At 45.2% G+C, this 22,313-nt stretch overlaps 1 protein-coding gene across 2 annotated transcripts in view; it reads right to left on the minus strand.

Annotated features, from left to right (window-relative positions):
* The window catches only part of SEPTIN2 (septin 2), an 806,446-nt gene that overhangs the window by 760,675 nt on the left and 23,458 nt on the right, over positions 1–22,313 (minus strand). The window contains exon 1 of one of the 2 annotated variants that reach the window (XM_078665712.1): positions 2,827–2,846. The exons of the other annotated variant lie outside the window; for it this stretch is intronic. Coding sequence (XP_078521838.1) covers positions 2,827–2,831 — 5 coding nt within the window. The 5' untranslated portion in view covers positions 2,832–2,846. Of the gene's footprint in view, positions 1–2,826; positions 2,847–22,313 lie in introns of those variants that run through there. 2 annotated transcript variants of the gene reach the window in all.

Below are 22,313 nucleotides of genomic sequence, written 5' to 3' on the forward strand. Positions count from 1 at the left end.
GGTGGTGATGGATGGAGCATCTGAATCAATCAAACACTCACACCCAGTCAAGAGATCTGGGTTTAATCCATCACCGTTCTTTAGCCCACTCTGCCACCCCAGTTCAGACATGGCTATATGCAAATCAGTCTGACCCTGTGCCTCATGGGAACAGTCCAGCCCGAACTGCCAAGCCATGTCTTCCCTGGACCGGAAGCAAGCTTCCGAGGACCGGTTTCTGGCATTCCAGCCGTCTTCAGCCCGGCTTGCTTGAATCCAGTGGCAAAGTGAGCAAGGGACTCACGTCTGAGCATACCCTGCCACACTTATGGCGGCCAAAAGCGGTACAAAAGCGGGTGGTGATGGACGGAGCATCTGAATCAATCAAACACTCACACCCAGTGGGTCTCCCCACTTCTTTTTATAGGACTTGTACCCTGGACAGGGGCATCCGTGGAGTTTCGGTTTTTAATAGGGGGGGTGGGCGTTGGAGCGGAAATGGGCACACTGCTGAAGTCAGAACATATGCCCAGCAAAGGAGGGACCGCATATGTAAGCATTTTTTTTTATAACTCCAGGTCAGAGATGTGTGGAGAATTTGTTTAAAGGAGCTGGTGCACTCAGTCTATTTAATGAGCCAATGTGAGTTGAGACTTAGTTGTAATACTGCTCAGTGTTTGGAGGAATTAAGACCTGTTTCCGTGGCATTTTTTACCCCACTGTTTTATCAGCATGGTTAAACATTCTAGGAAGAGGAGGGTTTCAGACTCCTCTCTCTCTCTAGGAGCAAGAAGCCTACGTAGGAGGCATGCTCCTTGGAAGACAAAATTAGGACAATTGTCCTGGAGACCATGTCTCATCTTAATGCTCTAAAACCAGTGCTGCCAGAGACTGACCAGTATGCTATTACAGCTATTAAGCCTGTTTTATAACAAAAATCGATAGAAAGCTGAAAGTTGGTACAAACATTTGTCTTTGTAGTTGTAAGCGTACAAGAGCACAAGTGTATCTTGCCTATTATGTCATTAATCTAATCAAAATCTAAGATGGCTCACAAATATATATATATATTTGAAATCTTCCACTTTGCATCAGATTTGGCACAAAAGTTAATGTGTATACTAGCAAAACGCCACCCACTCATTCACTCAGAGTTTCGGGAGGAAAGTTTGTTGTCAATAAAAGCAACTTCGAATGTTATCAATTGCTCTAGTTCAAAATCATGAGCATGAAAATGCTAACATGAAGGGAGATGGAGGTGCTGTAGGTCTGACGGAAAATCCAGGAGCTCAAAGAACATGGATGAAATCCAAGCCAAAGATTTCCAGCGTTGTAATTGAATTTGAACAAACATTTGTGAATGCCAAAAAAAACAGCCTTTGCCACCATGAACACATATCTACTGTACTAAAATCTTTCGCAAAAGATGCCACATTTCTACTGTACACAATTGAGGAAGCTGGTAATCCGCTTATGGAGCAGAGCTATGATCTATTCAATCTGGACTGCAACAAAGTTATGCCTGCTACAGTTATCACATTGGTGAAAACAGCACATGAAAAAGGTAGATCGCAAGTGTATGAAAGTAAACATTTTGGATATGGTCACCCCCACTTTCTGCCCTAGTTCTGATGCTTTTTGACTGAAACTGCACTGCGTTCCTGCTAACCATGCCCCCAGTGCCAGTGCTCTTTCCCTTAAAACAAGGTAAATGTCTGAATTTAACCCAATTGGCAAGGAAGAACTATAATACAGAGCACAGCAACTATAGTTTATGAATTGACCCTGTTGTCATTCAAATTTAATTTCAAAATACAACATCAAAGATAAACCAGTTGTACATAATGACATAGTCCAAATACAAATATGAAAAAAGTAAAAGCTCTTGATATTGGTGTCACAAGGTTGTAGCGTGGATGCAGACTGCCATCACGTGTTTCGTTGTGTAGACGACTTGTTCAAGGCTGTGGATAGAGATATGTGATGCAACACTAAGCATTATAAGACTCTATGGAAAATAAATTATTCTTCATGTATTAGCCAATTTGTGCAACAACCACCAAGAAGAGTGATTCATGAGAATAGCAACAAAAACAGTACTTGATAGAGACAAAAACCAAATGATAGAGACAAAAACCAAGCCTAGACCATTTTACAGAATGTAGATATAAGTACCCCATGTGCGTGAAAAGAAAGAGGAAAGGACCAAAAGAAAACATGAGTAGAGGAGCATGTACTGGAAGATTGTATACTATTCCAACATGTCCCATTGTAATTATATCTAGAACAAAGTATTTGAAGAAAGATAAAACCACCAACCACTAGTGGATTGGAGATGAAGAATAACAATTTTTCAAAGCGAGAAGACCTTCAAAATGGACTGTATAGACACAAGTAAGGTCCGCAGTCCCCTAGTTGTAGTGGAGAGTTGAAACTGCAGTAGAGAAAGTCCCAACATCAGACGTCATCTCTTAGGTACAAGAGCGCACTACAAAAAAATACATTTTTCCACTACTATTGGATTAGAGTACATAAGCATATATCATTTGAAGAACCCGATTGGATCTGTGTTTTGAAGAAAAACACATAAACAATGGAAATTCTCCCTCTATACCCATAATGGAATCACTAGTAGAACATCGCCTCCCTAAAAGTGTTTATGGAGGAAAGCCGTGATGAAAATAATAATCACCAACAGTATTTGCATGTTAACGTATAAGGCGATAAAACCAATGTAAAAAGGCTAATTGAAAATATATAAAGAGTAATGTCCCATCTCAAAAAGAAACTAACAGTCAGAACATGTTTTGCGAGAGGCCCAAAGATAATCTAGTAAATTTCTCATACCTCATCGATACTTAAAGATGCTGCACTCATTGTAATAAACGAGACCGCAACTCGTTTGAATCAATCTAAAAGTAAGCCTTTCAAGGTAAAATCGGGAAACAGTCTGGGTCAGTGCACATAGAACGCTGTAAGTAAACATAGAAGAAAAAGAAACCATCTATTCTCAGTTTGAGGTCGTTTTGGTCATTCGATAAAATTACTAAGGAAGTACTCATTTGTATAGGCCAAAACAATGCAGGCATCCATAAAACCAAAAGGAAAAGCACATCACGGGTATAGCGAAGAGAAAATAATTACCTAAAATGTTCTCAATATAATTATAGCCCATTTTTTGAGACCTTACGTTAAAATTTATAGATCCCGATACACTGCCTCGGTTATGACCGACCAGCTAGTCATTGATGAGGGGGGCCATGTCCTTGTTTTATACCTCGGTTTAAATATACTCTTTTTACTTATCAAAGTATTTGTACCCTGATTGATGTAGGCTACCCCCGTTTTGATATACTGACACAATTATTCAATGTGGGCTTGAGGCTTTGTTTACCATAACGAGTACGCCAACTTTATGTATACATAAGGTACATGGGACATATAAGGTGGCAATCTGTCTCACTTTCAAATTTATGGGAATGAAATATCTCCACTACATAAATTTTAACGTAAGGTCCCAAAAATCGGGCTCTAATTAATCAATATAATTTTATCCAAAGTGTATGTACAGATGTTACAATGTCTACACTTGTAGAATCCGGCTGGTAGGGACCCAAGCCAATGTATAGCCCTCTTGGATTTTTTAGGATTAAAAAAAGACGTTATTCACAATTGGATCAGCTTGTAAAATGTGCCAATGTATATTCAAGATTTTATAAAGCACATAGCTAGCCGAATTGTATGGGGTTTTTAGGGAAACCCTGTCTTAAACTTCGTACCCTTCTTTGTTTTGTTTTTGTTTGTCAACCTAAGCTGATCACCTCTGTTGCTGCTACTGCGGGGGGCCGCGGGGGAGCCCGACTGTTCATTTCCTGCCGCCACTGTTTGCTGTGTTTGAGAGGGGGTTGTAGGGGAGGTGGAGGGGCTTCTATGGATTATTATGGCACGCTGCAACGCTGCACATATTGCAATAACGGAGACCACACGCTTGTATTACTCTGTTGGACCGGAAGCCCCGAGCGACCTCCGTCCTTGTATTTAAAGGCTCCTGGCCACGCCTGGCCAGGAGTTGATACATTGTGTGCATGGTCTTCCGGGTCCTCAGCGCAACCCTTAAAACACTAGAGCGCTACACCCCTTCCCCACTTTCTAATGTTTTGTCCTTCTTTTCAGTCTCTCACGTGGTGGTGCAGCCAAACAGCAAACAAAGTCTGCCAGCCGTTGGTTAGGTCTGGGATGAGGTCTTAGATTGTGACCAGACCGCCCCCGTGTCACTGGCATCTCAGTTTCATTCCTCGTTGGTGATGTAGGAGGATGGCTCACGTGATTTTCAGTTGCTGGATCCTCATCATTCCGTGATTGATTCATTTCGACCGGCCCTGCGTCATCCTCAGCGGCCGGGGTTTCAGGTACTAGTGGAATCCGCTTGAACCATGAGATGTTTCTGGTCACTTCTTCTCCATCTTTGCGTGCCGTTACAGCAGTGCCTTTCTTTGCCTGGATGGTCCACGGTTCAGCTTCGTACGGTGTGCGGAATTTTCCTCCGGGCCTTCGTGTTCTTATCAGCACTGTGTCTCCGGGTACGAGATCCCTCTCCTGGGCACGTCTTTTCCGGCTATCTCTCTCATTTGTCCTCCTTCTCCGTTCTTGGGTGGCTGCGGGTACATGTGGTTTGGGTGTCCAATGTTCCGCTGAAGGCAACAAGTCCCTCCTTGGTCCGGCAAACATCAACGACCATGGAGCTCTTTGAGTGGTGCTGTGTGGGGTGCTTCTGTATTCCCGCAGGAAATGCTGTAGGGCAGACTCTGGGTCAGTTCCTTCCGCCACTGCTATTCGTAATACTTTATTTACAGTCCTCATGAATCGTTCTGCCTCTCCATTGGCTTGAGGCCATTGTGGTGTGATTCGGTGATGTTTCACTCCTAGATCTTTTAGAAACTCTTTGAATTCACCTCCTTGAAAGGGCGGCCCGTTGTCTGTTTTGATCATTATCGGGATGCCGAACAGTGCAAAAGCCTTGCTTAGTATAGGCTGTATGTTGTTGAAACTGGTAGATTGTGCAATTTCCACTGTAGGGTACTTAGTGTAACTATCAATTAAAACTACAGTTATTCTTCCATCGGGAAAACTGCCAAAATCCAGGCTCACCCACGACCACGGTGACGGGGCCGGTTCCTCCGTGATGACCGGTGCCGGAGTGTCCGGTAGACTAGTCAACTGGCAGGCTCGACAGGTCTTTACTACCTCCTCGACTTTTTCGTCCATGTTGGGGAACCAGACTTTCTCCCTCATTCGAGCCTTCATCCTTCTCATTCCCTGGTGGCCCTCATGCGCCAGTCTGGTCGCTTGGTCTTGTAGAGTGACTGGGATCACCACCCGTGCTCCCCGAAGGAGGAGTCCGTTGCTTGCCATGCTTAGTTCATTGTGCATTCTCCAGAATTGGGACAGGCGCGTTCGGTCCGCATCATTCCACTCACTAACGTTTCGTAAAAAGTTCTCCCAGGATCCCGATTCCAGCACCTGTTTGACTCTTGTGATCACTGCATCTTGGGTATACTGAGATATGATGTCCTCCGCTGCTAGTGCCTTCGGACACGACAGTTGTGATATCATATCGATGAACTCCTCGGTTTGGTCTTCTGGTTCTTGTCCTTCGGGCGTTGCCACAGGGGGATGCCTAGACAAGAAATCTGCCGGATTCTTAGCCCCGGGTCTGTACACCAGGTCCATTTGGTAGGGTTGGATCTGTATGGCCCACCTTTCGATCCGAGGTGGCGGATGTGGTGCTGTTCCTCTGAACAGTGGAATCAGAGGTTGATGGTCAGTGACCATTCGGAAAGGCTGGCCAGTGATGTAGAGATGAAAATGGTTACAGGCCCACTTCACGGCGAGTGCTTCTCTCTCTATCTGGGAGTATCTGGCCTCGGTCGCTGTTAGTGCTTTGCTCGCAAATGCAAGGGGGACCCACACTCCCGGCTCTGACTCTTGTGTCAATAACGCTCCTAGCCCCACTGGGCTCGCATCCACCAGTATTTCAGTCTGTCTCATAGTATCAAAGTATGCCATAGTTGTGCTATCCAGCAGTGCGGCTTTTACTTTGTTAAAAGCCTCGTCTTCTGTTTGGGACCATCGCCAAGGGTTCTCCTTCTTCGTAAGGTTTCTCAGAGGTTCTGCTATGGTGGCTAATTGTGGGATGAACCTGGCACAGTACTGCGCCATCCCCATAAAGCTCCTTACTTCGGATGCTGTCTTGGGAGCTGCTGCGCTCCTGATCGCTGTCGATTTGCGGGGGTCCACCTTCACTCCTTCTGAGTCAAAGACGTAGCCGAAGAATTCTATCGACTGTTTGAAGAATTGACATTTCTCCTTGTGTAGGGTGACTCCAAATTCTGCCAGCCTGCGGAGTGTGGCTTTGAGCCTTCTATGGTGTTCTTCACTAGTCTTGGCATGAATCAGGATATCATCGCTGACATTCAGGACACCAGTCAGTCCGGATAGAATTTCTTTAATAGTGTTCTGGAAAATCTCCGCCGCTGACGTGATACCAAAGTTTAATCTCTTATATCTCCGTAGACCCAGATGCGTCGAAAATGTTGTTATATAGTGACTTTCTTCTGCTAGTTTGAGCTGGTGGTAGCCCGCGTTGAGGTCCAACTTGGAGAACCATTGCGCCCCATTTAAGTCTGCCAGAATGTCATCGACTGTGGGTGTAAGATGCCTCTCCCTCTTGATCGCTTTATTTGGCATCCACATATCGATGCATATGCGTATTTGACCAGGTTGCCGTGGCTTCTCTGCAATGACCATCGGCGACACCCACGGCGTAGGTCCTGTAACTTTCTCTATCACGCCTTGTTCTTCCAGTTTTGTTAGTTCTGCTTTAACTGCTGAGCGGAGGTGAAACGGGATTCTCCTATGTCTGAGTGCCACAGGCTGTATTGCTTTGTCAATGTGCAACTTGATTGGTGGCCTTTTGATGGTCCCAAGTCCTTGAAACAATGACGGAAATAGTTGAAGGATCTCTTCTGTGTGCAGTTCTTTGACTGTATTGGCAAACGCAATTTACTTTAGGTCTTCCGCCGTGTGGCTTTCTACCAGCAGATCCGCTTCTTTGTCGATCACATGAAAAGTGGTAGTTAACTCTTGATCTTCTGCTCTTACTTGCACGGTCATTTTCCCTCGTAACGGTAGGGGCGTCTTGCTTCCGTACGTCAAGATCCGAGCTTTCGACGGTACTAACTGTGGTCGGGGGTTCAGTGCCTTATAATGTTGAATGCCCATTACGTTGATAGTCGCTCCAGTGTCTATGACCCCTGTGACGGTCGACCCATCGATTTGAATCTGACACTTTGGTTGTGGTCGCCGTTTTCTCTTGAGCTCACTCACGAACGACACGTAGTAACATTCATCTTCGTCTTCTGTGGACGAGTCGTCGAACTGTTGGAGATGTCTGGCCTGCCCCCTGTTTCCTCTTGGTTGTTGAGTGTCGTGAGCGTCTTCCAGGGCAAGCTGTCTGACTGCCTTGACCGGCGTCTTCCTTCCTGCTGCACTTTGCCCCCTGAAGTTCCCTCTGTTTCCACTCCTGCACACGCTGGCAAAATGATTCTGTCCTCCACACTTCGCACACGCCTTGCCACGGGCTGGGCATCCATCTTGGTTGTGCTCCTCATATCCGCAAAACCCGCATGGCGCGCGGCGTGGCGTCCTGGTCGGCCATCTTCCTCTTCCTCCTCTATTGCTCTGCCTCATGGCGTCGACTCTTTCCGTCTTCACCACCACTTCTACGCTTGCCGCCGGATTGATGGCAGCTTCCATCGCTGTGGCCCGTGCATCTGACAGCTCGTGGGACCTGGCCAACATCAGTATCTCATCCAACGTGATTTTAGATTGTCTCAGGATCAAAGTGCGTAGATGTTTGTTCCTGCATCCTTGTATCAACTGTGCGGTCACCTCCTTTGTTTGATCGTCGTCCGGACACGTGCTGATTAGCTCTCTTAGTCTGGCGTGAAACGCATCCATTGTCTCCCCCTCTCTTTGGCGTGACTGTCTAAATTTGAATCTCTCATAGTGCGGGTTTAGTTGAGGGTCAAAATGTGCATTCAATGCCAGCACGGCTGCATCATAGTCTGTTGCTGCCCCTGTATTGGGTAGATGTATGAACAGTTTATAAAGCTCGTCACCTCCAAAGTGTAGCAACAGGGACCGTTTTACCTCATTGTCCTTTTCCCTGGTTGCTGTGAAATAGTTGTTCAGCCTACTTAGCCATACCGCCCATCTGGGCGCTGCCGTCCCTGGATCAATTAGGGCACTGAATGGCGGTATGGGGTTGATTTGCGCATGAGGTGACTGAGCAACTACAGGGATCACTGCTTGTGGTGCTGGCAGTCCAGCCGGACCCGCTACTTGCGCTGGGGCTGTCGCTTGCTGTGTCCCTCCTGTCGCTGTGATGTTTAGATTAGACATGGCGGCGTTATGGTTTCACACCGATTCCTTATGTAGCACCTGTCCTGCTGATGCTTCCCAGAGGACCACAAAGCACCGCCACTCGCCGTTCACACAACGGTCTTGGACACCTCAGTCACCGCCCTGTTGAGATGTGGATTCAGTAATCATTGATTCCATAGATAGTCTTTCTATATTAATCTTCTCTTGTTTTCTTTTTTTTTTTTTTGAAACTTTTTTTTTTTGGGATTGGCCAGTGCTTGTTTGGACAGCCACGACTCGGCCGATTTCGCCACACAACACCCACCGGGGCGAACGCACACTCAGGCGGCAGGCACACCAACCCACCGATGCATCGGGAGACCTTCCCGAACCTTCGCCGCTCTAGGAGTCACACGGCACTTCACTGCGCATGCGCGCACGACGAGCGCGTCAGCGGCCTTCTCCGGTCCCAGGGCCACACGCACAAGCACCGCTCCAGACGACTGCCACATGTGCCCGGTCCTCACGCAGCTCTGCACACCTGCTTACCGGCACAGGATCGTCCCTAAAGCGTGCGAGGGCCCGACCACGACTCCCTTCGACAGCGGCAATCTCCGCAGCTCGCACGTGACCGGTTTCTGCTACGACATCCGCCACAGCCAGGTTAGTCGCGCAGGTCTGCTCCGCATTCCGCCACCCTCGTCGCCAGTGTAGGGGAGGTGGAGGGGCTTCTATGGATTATTATGGCGCGCTGCAACGCTGCATATATTGCAATAACGGAGACCACACACTTGTATTACTCTGTTGGACCGGAAGCCCTGAGCGACCTCCGTCCTTGTATTTAAAGGCTCCTGGCCGGAGGAGGAGCCAAGATGGCGACCGCGATGGCCGCTTAGGCTCCCGGCTCCATAACCCTCCTCATCCTGCTGTAAAATCCTGCCGACCATCCTGTGCCTGCGCGCTGCCCCCGTGTAGCGGAATTGGACTGGTGCCGACTCGTGTAACCCCGAAGGTTCTACTACCCGGAGTGCGTGGTAACGTCGCCCCGAAGATTGCTGCCTGCATCAGCGGGGCCGCGAGTGCGAGTGCAGCCGGCCATCGGCTCCATAACGGCGGCCATAAAACTGAGGAGGAGCCGGCCCGTCGGCGCAGAGGGGAGGATTGCTTTGTTCTCGCAGCTCACTATTCCGGGGTTTATGGCACCGGAGTGAAGTGTACTACTTCTGCTGTAGGCGCAAGTGGCGTGTTATTTTTCCGGAGCACGGAAGGGCGACGGTCTGATGGTCGCGGATACATCCTGCTCAAGCTCCGACCCCCCTCTCACGCGGACGGATTGCCTTGCGGGTTCTGCCCTTCATCCTGGGGGGATCTGTCTCTGGGAGCCCGGGAGACGGACAGTGGGCCGAGAGCGGGGTATGGTGCCTCGCGTCGACCCCTCGGTGGGCCGGACCGGCTCCTCCGATGCGCCCGAACTCAGTTCCGCTGATGATCCAGATGGCCAGGCGCTTTGTGCGGACTCTCCGACTTCTCTCCGGGAGTCCGCTTGCGAGCTGCTGCATACTGAGCGGCCCGGAGTTCAACTTACGCTAGGAGTAATACTTGCAGCACTCAATGATCTCTGCCTTTCCTTGGCCCGAAACACACATATCCTGGGGAGTAAACTGGATGCCGCTGCTCTCGGATGGGGACATTTCAAAACGGCTGTTCCTGAAATTGATGGTATTGCCAGAGTAATGGAGTCCACTGAACCCGGTCTTCTGGAGGTCGTCCCTGAGCCACGAGGGGCACATGATTCTCGGGAGGGTGTCTCTGTTCAGGTACTGGCTGTACCGACTGTGTCAGTGTGTGGGGCACTGTTGCGGAGGAGAGGACAATCGAGCCAAGGGTCGAGGCTGATGACTTCTGTGCAAAAACCGAGGGGGCTCATTCGAGTGATGCGCTCGCCCTCTTTTGAGTTGGTGCGGCAGAACTTGAAGCGACTTTGTGATTTTTTGTCGGCATGGCTGGGACCTGGAGACAGTGGGCTCGAATGTGTACATTCGTTTTGGATTCGCTTCTGTGTGCATTCCGACATACATCTCCGGTTTGTTGATTCTTCTAAGATGGCGGCGGTTCGGGTGCCGTACTGCTGTGTGCCTGATCGCGCGGGTCAAGGCTGAGGACGATTTCTGTCTCGAGACATTGAGTTGATTGGACATTGATTTGAGCGGTAAATGTGTGGGTTCCACCTTGAATGTAACTACCGGGAGGCATTGTAGGCGTATATTGGATCCCCCGATCTTAGCCCTTTAGTGTAAGGGGGTCGGGTGGGATGGTTCTCTTCTGATTGCTGCTCCCCTACTCCCGGCTGTCTCTTGATTTGTTAAAATTTGTTACTTACTAAGGTAGGGGGTGTCAGCCTTTCGTGGGGGGACGGGAGTCCGGGAGCCCGTATTGTATTATCTTGTAATATTCTCCTCCTCCAACTTTTTCCCCTTCCTTGGGGTGTAGTTTAGGGGGCGACAGACACACTGCTAATGGGGTTAGGTCGTAGCCATCTGCAGGGGTGTAGGGTGGGGGGATGTGGCGGGGTTTTTTATGTTTCCTTTGTTATTTTCTATGACCATTCTATCTCCCTTTTCCCTTCTTCACGAGAGATGTTGCGTAATCTCCTGCTTTTTTCTCCACGTATCTGGGTGTCATGTGATTGCCTTGTATATCCTGTGCCTGCGATCGGTACTGTTTAATTGTTTTTGCTACTGTTGTATGATGATGTTGATTTCTCAAATTAATTCTGACTGTACAGCGCTTCTTTACTTCAATTGCTGTCCGCAGCCGTGTTGTGATTTGTTTGATGACTCCCGATATGTATATCTCTCCTCTTGTGATATATAATAAAAAATATATTAAAAAAAAAAAGGCTCCTGGCCACGCCTGGCCAGGAGTTGATACATTGTGTGCATGGTCTTCCGGGTCCTCAGCGCAACCCTTAAAACACTAGAGCGCTACAGGGGTCAGGAACCACAACCCCCAGCTTGCTTTGCGGCGAGGCCGCCGCCGCCGTTTTCTGCTCACGCCAGAAGGCGCTTATAAACCGGTCAGGGTTCCTGCAGCGCGGGACCCGCCCAGGCCAAGTACAGGCCCGTCTGCGCCTGTCAGAGCCAGAAGGAAGCTAACAGCGACGCATCCACTAACAACCATGTGTAGGCGCAAACAACCCTGTAGCCAGGGCCAGGGGAGTGTTAGAGTTAAAGTGCCCAGGAACTCAGCTTCTATTATATCATATTTGACCTCTGCAGTGGGGGCTCTAAATAAGGAAATTCAAAACGAAATTAAAAACGCGGAGGTTGAACCGGGCCAGAGTTCTGATCACCTGGGACAAATATTCTACCAGTCGCCTCTCCTCAAAATTCTGCCCCTACCGAGCCGGGAGCGCCGATTATTGTGCAGGGAACATTGGGGGGAGGACCGCCAACATTACAAGAGGATGCTAAGGGGGGGGCAGAGGGAGAGACCAAGGAAGAGACTCTCAGAGTGGACGCTCCCTTGCAGAAGGCCCATCTGATACACCCAGGAAAAAAAAGGAAAAAAAAGACCAATTGAACTTGGACATTTAACTGATGACACGTCCTCTAATCATGCTAACCATGCTGGCGACTTGAACTCATGGGTTCAATCAGCTGTTCGGAAAGCTATGGAGGAAATGTTTAACTCACGGCTGGAGTCTGTATTCTCGACTAATGCTAAAGGGATTATAGACTCACTGAACAATCTAGTAGAGGGGGTAATGGGGAAATTAGAGCGCCTTGAGATCCAGTTAGGGGTTCCAAAAAATACCTGTGTGATTTCTAATAATTGTGTCAGCCCCCAGGTACAAATGCAGTCTTTAGCTAACAAAAGGAAAGAGGGACTCGTTATTCAAACTTTACCAAAGAACAGGCAGGGGTCTATTCCCATAACCAACTTTGTTGCAAACTCTGGGAGACATGCAGCGAGCATTAACTGCTATCACATTCAGACAGCTCCAAGTTCTGTGCCCAATCACGAGCCCCATGGCTCAGGGTAGGATTCATGGTAATCATGAGGATAACAAGGTGACCAATATCTGTATACTTAATTTGCCACCAGAAGCCATTCCTCTAGTCACTATTCTCATAGGGGTTACTCCACTTAGAGAGCCCTGTATGGAATCCACTACTGAGTTGCTACGTAAAACTAAACATTGGTGTGATCAACATACTAGTAGCAGGGCCAGGGTTTCTTCCCATATTATAATGGCCAGGCGAGTGGGTTGGGTTGGCCATAGGCCTAACCAGGTAGTAGGCGACTGTATCGTCGTCAACTTTGACAGTGCAGATATAGCGGGCAGTTATTTTGGAAAGGCCCTAAGGAGGGCCAGGGGGGTATTAGGGCCCTACCCATGGTTTTTCAATCCACCACCTAAGGGGGTACAGCTTTCTGGTAGATCTCCCCGGGGGTTTGGCGCTCAGCAGATAGACAAGGGCGTCCCTCTCTCCGTCCAAGCCCTAGGGAGGAGATTTTATCTGATACGTCCACTCTCAGTTTATTGACCACATTTAAATTGCCAGCTCTGCCCATTGAGATGGCATAAGGAGAAAATAGTTTAGCTTGCCAAAACAGCTTCCTCCCATTAACTCTCCTAGATGAAAACGAAGCTCCATCAGTGATACCATTAATGGTCAGGGGACTGATGAGAATGAAATCCGTAATTGTAAGATTATTAGTTGGAATATAGGGGGCTTGAGAATCAAAAAAGACAATTTCCGTTGGCTTGATTTTATAAAAGATTATGACATAGTTAGCCTACAGGAGACCTAAGACCTGGAGAATAATTTCTTGGTGGATGGGTTTAAATCTTACGGTGTGCCCTCACGGCCTTCCTCGTCAGGCAGAGCAAAAGGGAGCCTCCTAATGTTATTCTCACTTAAATTGACAGGTACCCACAGTAGGGTGGAAGTTGGTTCACATATTTGTTTGGCAATTGAATCCACTTCTTCCAACACATCAAAATTATTGTTTGTTAATTTTTATAATTCTGGTGAGAGCAGTTTTTTTAAATGAACATTTTTTTGTAATTTGAAATGTTTTTTAAAGGAGTACAGATTGAAGCAAACCACTTATTATTCTATTATTATTATGGACGATTTTAATATTCATGTATGTGATATGAATTGTCAGGTTGAAGACTTTTTATGTCCGGCGCACTCCGCCACCTCTCATTTTGAGCATACACAGTATATGGAATGTCTGGAGGAGCTCTTGGCTGTTGTAGACCTTACTGAATCTAGCTCTATCGCTTGAGAGGAGAGGATTCCCACCTTTAAAGCATGAGATCGGGATACTATAATAGATTTTATATTTATCTCCCCGTCTTATTATATCAAGTAATTTTTTATAATGATAGGTGGTCCCATTTTAGTGACCACTACCCAGTCCTTCTTGTGCTGGGCAGCGGTTGTGGCCTAAAGGGGGAATTGGAAATGGAAGGGCGGTCGAACTCGAATCTGGGGAACTGGGTTCGAGTCTCGACAATGACGCTGAACATCCTGTGATTCTGGGCAAATCACTTAATCTCCCCATGCCTACCAAAAACGAATGTGTCCTTATGTAATGCAACTGGTGCTATGTAAAGCGCTCTGATACCCTATTCGGGTCAAGTTCGCGCTATATAAAACTCTGTAAAAAAAAAAAAAGTTCTGACATTTGTCTAAAATCATCTGATCAGGGACGGAGGGACAGGGACAGAATCTTCAGATTCTGAAAGACCCATGGGAGATATTTAACATTGCGAGTTTCCCAGTCGCAGCGGTTAGACTTAGGAGAAAATGGCATCCCATGACAAGTGTTTTAAGAGTACCCGTTATGCTTAAATGATTACCGTTCTTATGCTGGCATTTTAACTCTGAACTGTTTTTATCTAGGCGATTTATTACCATATATGTACTAATGGCAGCTTGGGTTTTTATGTGTGTTAATGAAATCTGGCTTTGTAACCTTTTTTTTTTCTTTTTTAGGTCGCCCATATTTATTGATGATTTGAATTTTAGATGTTTTTATTGTGTAGCGTAATTTGTCATATGTGTTGCACTTTTGTGATTTTTATTAATAAAGTGGTTTTGACTGACTGACCGACTAGTCAATAACTTGTGACGATTGAGGCCCAAAGCTTTGTTCTTCGCCTTGTCATCTGTTTTTTGGCTATATCCCCTTGCTTTAAACCGGGCGATGGCCTCATCCATTTCCTTCTTGAACAATGCATCTTCACTATGGTTGCGTCTTATACTTACTTGTAAGTTCCCAACAAGGTATGGATTCTAGTTGTGATTTGGGGTGTGCAGTATCAGCACGTAAGACTGCATTACAGGCTGTTGGTTTTCTATAAAGTGCTGATAGAATGGAGCCATCTTTAACACAAAGCTTTAAATCTAGAAAAGAGATTTATTCTTTGCTATGTTGGTAAGTAAAGGTAATGTTGCAATTGTTTGAATTTAAAAAGGTACAAAAGTCATGTAACATGTCCATGTCCCCAGTCCAGATTAGCAAAATATCATATAGATATCGCCCCCAATAGATCACATGATTAATCAGATTGTCAGGGCATTTGGACCAAATAAAAGTTTTTTCTAGCCAGCTGTATTGCATTTGCCATTTTACCCATGCTAAATTACATGTTGACCTCGATTCCATGCGATGCTCTGATCTTCCATTTTGTTGCATCACACTTCCATTTTGTGCTGCTTTGCCCTGTAGTTGCACTTCAGCAGTAACATAAACATGTTTTTCACGTAAACCGGTACGAACTGGTACGAGACATATCTCGTGAGGTTGTTTTGAAGCTTGCGTTTGCTTTTGTGCATTCTACGCTTATCTCTAGGACAGAAGGAGGATGAGCTGTGCAAGGCTCTCCAAGGCCGGAGATAGGGAAAGGAATGTCCTTTGCCTCGGCACACCCAAACAGAATCTGGCCAGGTCTGTATGGGTGGATCTGACGCAGAGATGGGGCCAGCACCTGTGGATAGATGGACGAGAGCGCCTGCTAGAGGCTTCTCGAACATGTTGATTTAAACTATAAAAAGCTGTGTCTGTGGGGTGGAGCTCAGGAACTCAGTCATGGAGTGGACGCACTCGCGGGACAACTTTGGTGCCCGGAGAGATTACTTCCTGTGCCCCAGTCTCTACAAGGTTCCGGACTTGGTGTTTTCGGTGCTTGGCCAGGGATGTTGAAGTCTCCGGTGCGGACGCATCTGGTGAGGTGCTTTGTACATTAACTGTTTATATACCTGTATTCACAGTTTCATATTCATATATATAGTGTGTTGTATTCATTGTTTATTGCCTTTCACTCAGTGCCTAAGAATTTACTAGCTTCAGTGACTTATTGCCCTTGTCTACAATATTAATAAAGCTCATTATACCTCCAGAGGAGTGTTGGAGTTTCTGTCTGAGTAAGTGGTGTGCGTAAGTTTAGATTACGCAAGTGGGCAAGGCAATACACCAGCCCATAAACAGATTTGTAAAAGAGGGTGAAAATTTGGACCCCATTTTCCACCCCTGGTGTTGTTTAAACCATGTGCCATGGTGTAAAAACACATTGTTATCCAGGACCAAAGTAATCATGTCAATTAACATCACAGTATGCTCCCAAAGGGAAGCATCTCTACTTAGCATGAAATGTTTGACCGTCTCTAGCCATAATTTTGTAGGAATCGAGGTATCGAGGGAGCTGATGTCCAGTGTGACAAAACAACATTCCTCCGTCCAGTTAAAGTCACTAAGAAGGTTAAGTAGATATTTAGTGTCTAGGACATATGAAGGGAGGTTTCTCACCAAAGGTTGCAGGAAATGGTCAAAATATTTGGAAATGTGTTCAGTAGAAGAACCAATTCCCGAAATAATGGGTCTACCCGGTGGTAACCCACCGGGTTTATGTATTTTTGGAAGGACATATAGAAAGGGTGCCACAGGACATGGGACAAACATGTATTTAAACTCTAGATCATTGATAAGGCCAGGTTCCCTCCACCTCTTGAGATTGGTTTATACCAAAGTGGTAATCTCCCTCACTGGATTGGATGTTAGTTTAGCATATACATTGGCATCAGACAACTGTCTATCAATTTCCAGAAGATCGTCATTAGTGCCCATCAGGACCATGTTCCCTCCCCTGTCTGCTTCTTTCAAAATCAGCCCTGGGAGTCGGTTCAGTTCTTGTAGAGCTTGCCTTTCCCCCTTAGAAAGATTATCTTTCCTGTCAAAGTTAATTAGTCTATAAGAATCCTCCCATTGATAAAGATATGTGGTTTTCAGTCGATGAAAGGTTTCAAGGTAATTGTCACTCCCTAACATTGGTTGGAAGGTAGACCTAGATTTAAAACCACTATCTGAACTAAGATCTGTGGGGATATCAAGATCAATTAGAATTTGTGACATTGTGGAAACGTTCTATTCTTCTTCAGTTATGGAGACAAGAGTTTGAATATCCTGTATCTCCCGAATTGTCCTATCGCTACATATTGCTTCCGGTATCTCACGATTGTTCTTGGTATTCGGATTCCTCGCAAATACATTTTTTTTTTTAGCTTCAATTTGGGTACAAACTTGAAAGTATCAATATGTATTTGATTGAAATCAGGTCTAGAGGCTGGACAAAAGTTGAGACCTTTGGATAACAGTTTTATTTCATCATTACCCAGAACATGTTGTGATAAATTAACAATTGCAATTTCATCATTCCTTTCATTATTCAAAACATCACTGTTAACAATCATGGCTCCCAAACATTTAGATATTTTGTGTTTTGGACCTGGTCAAGGAACCCTCTTTTTTTGTTTCTGCTCAATCTGTTATAGCCCCTCCTGGTCTTTTTGCTATGTTTTGGCGTTTGTTGTACTCCGCCTTGGTCCCTTTTCTGTAACTTTCTACGTCCATTAAAAAGGACGTAGATTTAGGTGTTGTTTGAATAATCCCTGTATTATTACTAGTGCTTGGCCCCTTATTTGTTTCGCTTCTTATGCTCGAGATGTCAGACTCGCTGTTAGAAGCTCCACTCATTAAATCCCCGTGGCTCTAATTATATTGAGAAAATTTTAGGTAATTATTTTCTCTTCACTATACATGTGCTGTGCTTTTCCTTTTAGTTTTATGGATGCCAGAATTGTTTGGGCAAATACAAATGAGTACTTCCTTAGTAATTTTATCGAATGACCAAAACAACCTCAAACTGAGAATACATGTTTTCTTTTTCTCCTTTGTTTACTTACAGCGTTCTATGTGCACTGACCCAGACTGTTTCCCGATTTTACCGGAAATCTTTTTATGAATAATTTACCACTTGAACAAGTGAGGGCATTTAGCTACCTGGGTGTTAATATTCAACATGATTTGCATTGGAACCAGCAGATTGAGTTGGCAACGCTTAAACATCGCCAACTGGCTGGAGCATTGTCCTCTGAGCATGCAAAATCATTAACTAAGCCAATTGCTCCTGTCCTCCGAGTCTATGACGCAAAGGTGGTTAGTTCAGACCTCTATGGCGTAGAGATTTGGGGATTTGAGAATCTAACAAAAATGACTGTATCTGAGTACAAGTTCCTACGCAATCTTATTAACTTACCCCAGAGTTTTCCCATGTCCCGTTTTGTATGACTTAGGAATGAGGCCCATTAAATCTATTGCTAATTTGCGTCCGGTATTATACTTAAGGCGCCTGTGGACAACTCCTGAATTGAGAATATTTGCCACAGGCCTTATGGATATTATCAAGTGTGATTGCTTTCATAAAATTAAATGGTTATCTGGTATTAGGGGGATTCTTGGAGAATTAGGAATGCAAGAGCTATGGGAGGATCCTCTTAGTGCTAGGTTTCCATCCAAAAAGGTTCTCAAGGACAAATACTGGGAGATGGTAGCATTTAAAACCTTTAGGGTAAGTGCCCCACTTTCGCTCCCAGGGATCTTTCTTGATTTTAAAGTTGTGACTGCCCTAGAAGCATACTGGGACGACATAACCAAGCCACTTGATAGAAAGCTCTATTTTCAGCTTAAAATTGGAAGTTTGCCAATTAGAGCATTTACATTGAGCTGGTCCAATGGCGGAATGGTAACTTGTCCCTGTTGTCCAGCTCCTATGGAATCACTTACTCACATGTTATTTGGGTGCCCAGCATACTTTGCCCCGCGTAGGGCATGGCTGCGACCAATGTGTAAGCTATTAGGCACCAGGAGTGGAATGGTAGCAGTCAGAATCATCTGCACAAGTACCAATCCTCTGTTTTATATATAGGGCTCCCGGTTTTATGGTATATATTTTTGGGCCATTTCCGTCTGAATTTATCCATATTTATTTTTTGGCCATTTTATCTGTATTTATCCATATTTATTTTGTGTTTGCGTATAAATGAAGTCTTAAAACTGTACATTTCCATATCTATTTAAGTGACAGACGCGCACTCATGCTTTGATGTCTGTCATGTTTTAGCTTTTTAAGCTGCCAAATATTACACAATATATACACCAGTAGATATTAGCACTATACCATAAATATATGTTAACATAGTTGGTTATTTAAAGACATTTCATCTTGTTTTTTTTAATTTCCCATGCTGTCCATCTGCTGGCCTATAATTCATGAAAGCAAGCACGGAGAGTCACTTAAAAGAAGCACAATTTTCTGTATTTATCCACTTTTAAAGATAAATGCAGACAGAAAACACATTGGGGCCGATTAGGATGGCGGTTTTTCCGCATCCTCCGGGCCGGCGGAAGTGTCCGCCGGCCTGGAGGATGCGGAAAAACCGCGGCGGAGACTCCAAAGACCCACCGCCAAATTAGGATGGCTGGTGGGTCTGATAATCTGTCCGCCGCTTTTCCGCCGCGGTCGGAAGGCGACCGCGGCGGAAAAGCACTAACATGTCTGGTGGTGTCTATCAGACACCGCCAGGCATATTAGGATGTCTGAAAATATATGCTTTTCCGCGGCGGCTTTACCGCCGTGGAAAAGCATACGGACCTTCACTTCGGGGGCCCGTTGCGGGCCCCCTGGGTGAAGGTGGGGTGGGGGGTGCACATGGGGGGTACCTATGGTACCCCCCTGCATTTGCGTGCACAATGCAGCAGGCACCGCGCGGTGCCTGCCGCTTTGTGCACGCAAATGCTGTGCATGGATTTTTTACATTGCGGCGGGTGCAGCTTGAAGCTGCACCCGCCGCAATGTTAGAGTGGCGGTCACATCCTAATTTGATCGGAGGGAACGCCGCAGCCCATGCGGACGTTCCCTCCTCCTCAGGGGTTGCGGACGGACTCAAGTCCGTCCGCGATCCTAATCGACCCCATTGTTTTCTGTCTGTATTTATCTGTAAAAATCAGTAAAAACGGAAAACCGGGAGCCTTATTTATATATCAGTGGCAAAGTATCTAGGGTGGTCCTGGACTCTTAGGAGTAAAATGATTAGTGGTTGACTTGGAAAGACCTGGTTTTTAATTACGGCTTTGTAACATACTAGGAATCATATATATCATGAAATTATTGTCACTGCAATTTTTTAAATTATGTAATTTTATACTGTATAATATTATAAATGTATTTATAATGTGTGCCCAAAAAATTATTTTTATCTTTTTATGATAACATTTATGTATTCTGCTTTTATGACAATTGTCGAATAAAGCTTGCTTGACTTTGACTTTGTTTCCCGCTTTTACCTTGAAAGGCTTAGTTTTAGATTGATTGAAATACGTTGCAGTCTTGTTAATTACAACGAGTGCAGCATCTTCAAGTATCGCTGAGGTACAATGAATTTACTAGATTATCTTTGTGCCTCTCGCAAACATGTTCTGACAGTTAGTCTCTTTTGGAGATGGGACATTACTGTCTATATATTTTCAATTAGCCTTTTTTACATTGGTATAATTGCCTTATACGTTAACATGCAAATACCGTTGGTGACTATCATTTATCACTGCTTTTCTCCTATGAGGGGTTATTCTATCTGTACAGTTGTTCTATCATAAACGCTTTAAGTTAGGCAATGTTCTACTTGTGGTTCCATTACGGGTATAGAGGGTGAATTTCCATTGTTTCAGCGTTTTTCTTGGAAACACAGATCTCATCGGGTTCTTCAAATTATATATGCCTATGTACTCTAATCCAATAGTAATGGGAAAATTCCTTTTTTTGTACTGCTGCTCTTGTACCTAAGAGATGACGTCTGTTGTTGGGACGTTCTCTACTGCGTAACTCTCCATTACAACTAGGGGACTGTGGACCTTACTTGTGTCTATACAGTCCATTTGAAAGGTATTATTAAACATCTTGCTTTGAAAATTCTATGCTTTATCTCCAATCCACTAGTGTTTGGTGGTTTTATCTTTCTTCAAATATTTTGTTCTAGCTATAATTACAATGGGATATGTTGGAATAGTATACAATCTTCCAGTGCATGCTCCTCTACTCATCTTTTCTTTTGGTCCTTTCCCTCTTCCTGTTCATGCACATGGGGTACTTATATCTATATTCTGTAAAATGGTCTAGGTTTAATTTTTGTCTCTATCAAACACCCTTTTTTGTTGCTATTCTCATGAATCACTCTTCTTGGTGGTGTACTAACACCAGCACAAATTGCTAACACATGGAGAATAATTTATTTTCCATAGAGTCTTATAATGCTTAGCATTGCATGGCATATCTCTATCCACAGCCTTAAAAAAGTCGTCTACATGGTGAAACATGTCAGCTATCTGCATCCACACTACAACCTTGTGACAACAATATGAAGAGCTTTTACATTTTTCATATTTGTATTTGGACTGTGTCATTATGTACATCTGGTTTATCTTTGGTGTTGTATTTTGAAATTAAATTTGACTAACAACAGGGTCAGTTCATAAACTATTGTTGCTGTGCTCTGTATTATAGTTCTAGATTGTACATGTACATGGAAGAATTGCTTTTTCCTATACAGGGTAACACTGGTTGGGTGGCACAGTGTTTACATTGAGCACGCTAATACATTAAGAATCAAACACACTGCAAACATTACGGAGGAGCCGATCTTCCTCTTTAAACCACTGCCACTTGGTTTTAGTGTGATACCAATTGGCAAAGACTTTAGCACCCCTGTAAGTCCCTAGTAAATGGTACACCTGGTACCCAGGGCATGGATATTGACGAAGGTCCCTATAGACTGCAACATATATTATGCCACCCACAGGGTCCTACACAAAAGCTGCATGCAGACTGCCATTGCGGGATGCGTGAAATGGTTCAAACAATTTTGAAAACATGACTTGGCACGCTCCCTATGTGCCATGCCCCACTACACTGCATATACTATATGTAAATCACCCTTACAGCAGGCCTCAGAGCCCTAAGGCAGGGTGCAGTATATATTTGAGGGCACATCTGCATGAGCAGATAGGCCCATGCAATTTATAGTTACATTACTCAATATTGCAAGTGATCAGGCAGCCATCTTAAGGGCACGTACTGTGCACTGGTCATTATGAGTTACCCACCTACGTGATGGCTGCCCTGAAACCAATGTGTTTGGTGTCGAACTCCTCACCTTAATAAATCTTTAATGATGCAAGTGCAATATTTATTATGATGTGAGATTGGCTCAAGATGGCCGCTGAAAGGGAGCCCTAGTGTGGAGCTCCGGGGCTAGGGATCTCCAATTTTGGACTAAATCCCCGAACAACCCCTAACTGTGTCACCATACCGAACGGAACCACAGCCAGCCGATCTGAGCACACCTAAGTTTGAAACCAAGCCAGAAAGAACAAGGAAGAAGAAAGAAGCAGACGAGAACAAGGGTACCTGGTCAGTGAACCGGACACTCCCTCAGCCATCTCGTGAGGAACAGCCTGATGGGGGACAACAGCTGTGGAGAATGCGCAAGACTGGCGACATC

The sequence above is a fragment of the Lissotriton helveticus genome, chromosome 11 (genome assembly GCF_964261635.1).
Source record: "Lissotriton helveticus chromosome 11, aLisHel1.1, whole genome shotgun sequence".
NCBI classification, from domain to species: Eukaryota; Metazoa; Chordata; class Amphibia; order Caudata; family Salamandridae; genus Lissotriton; species Lissotriton helveticus.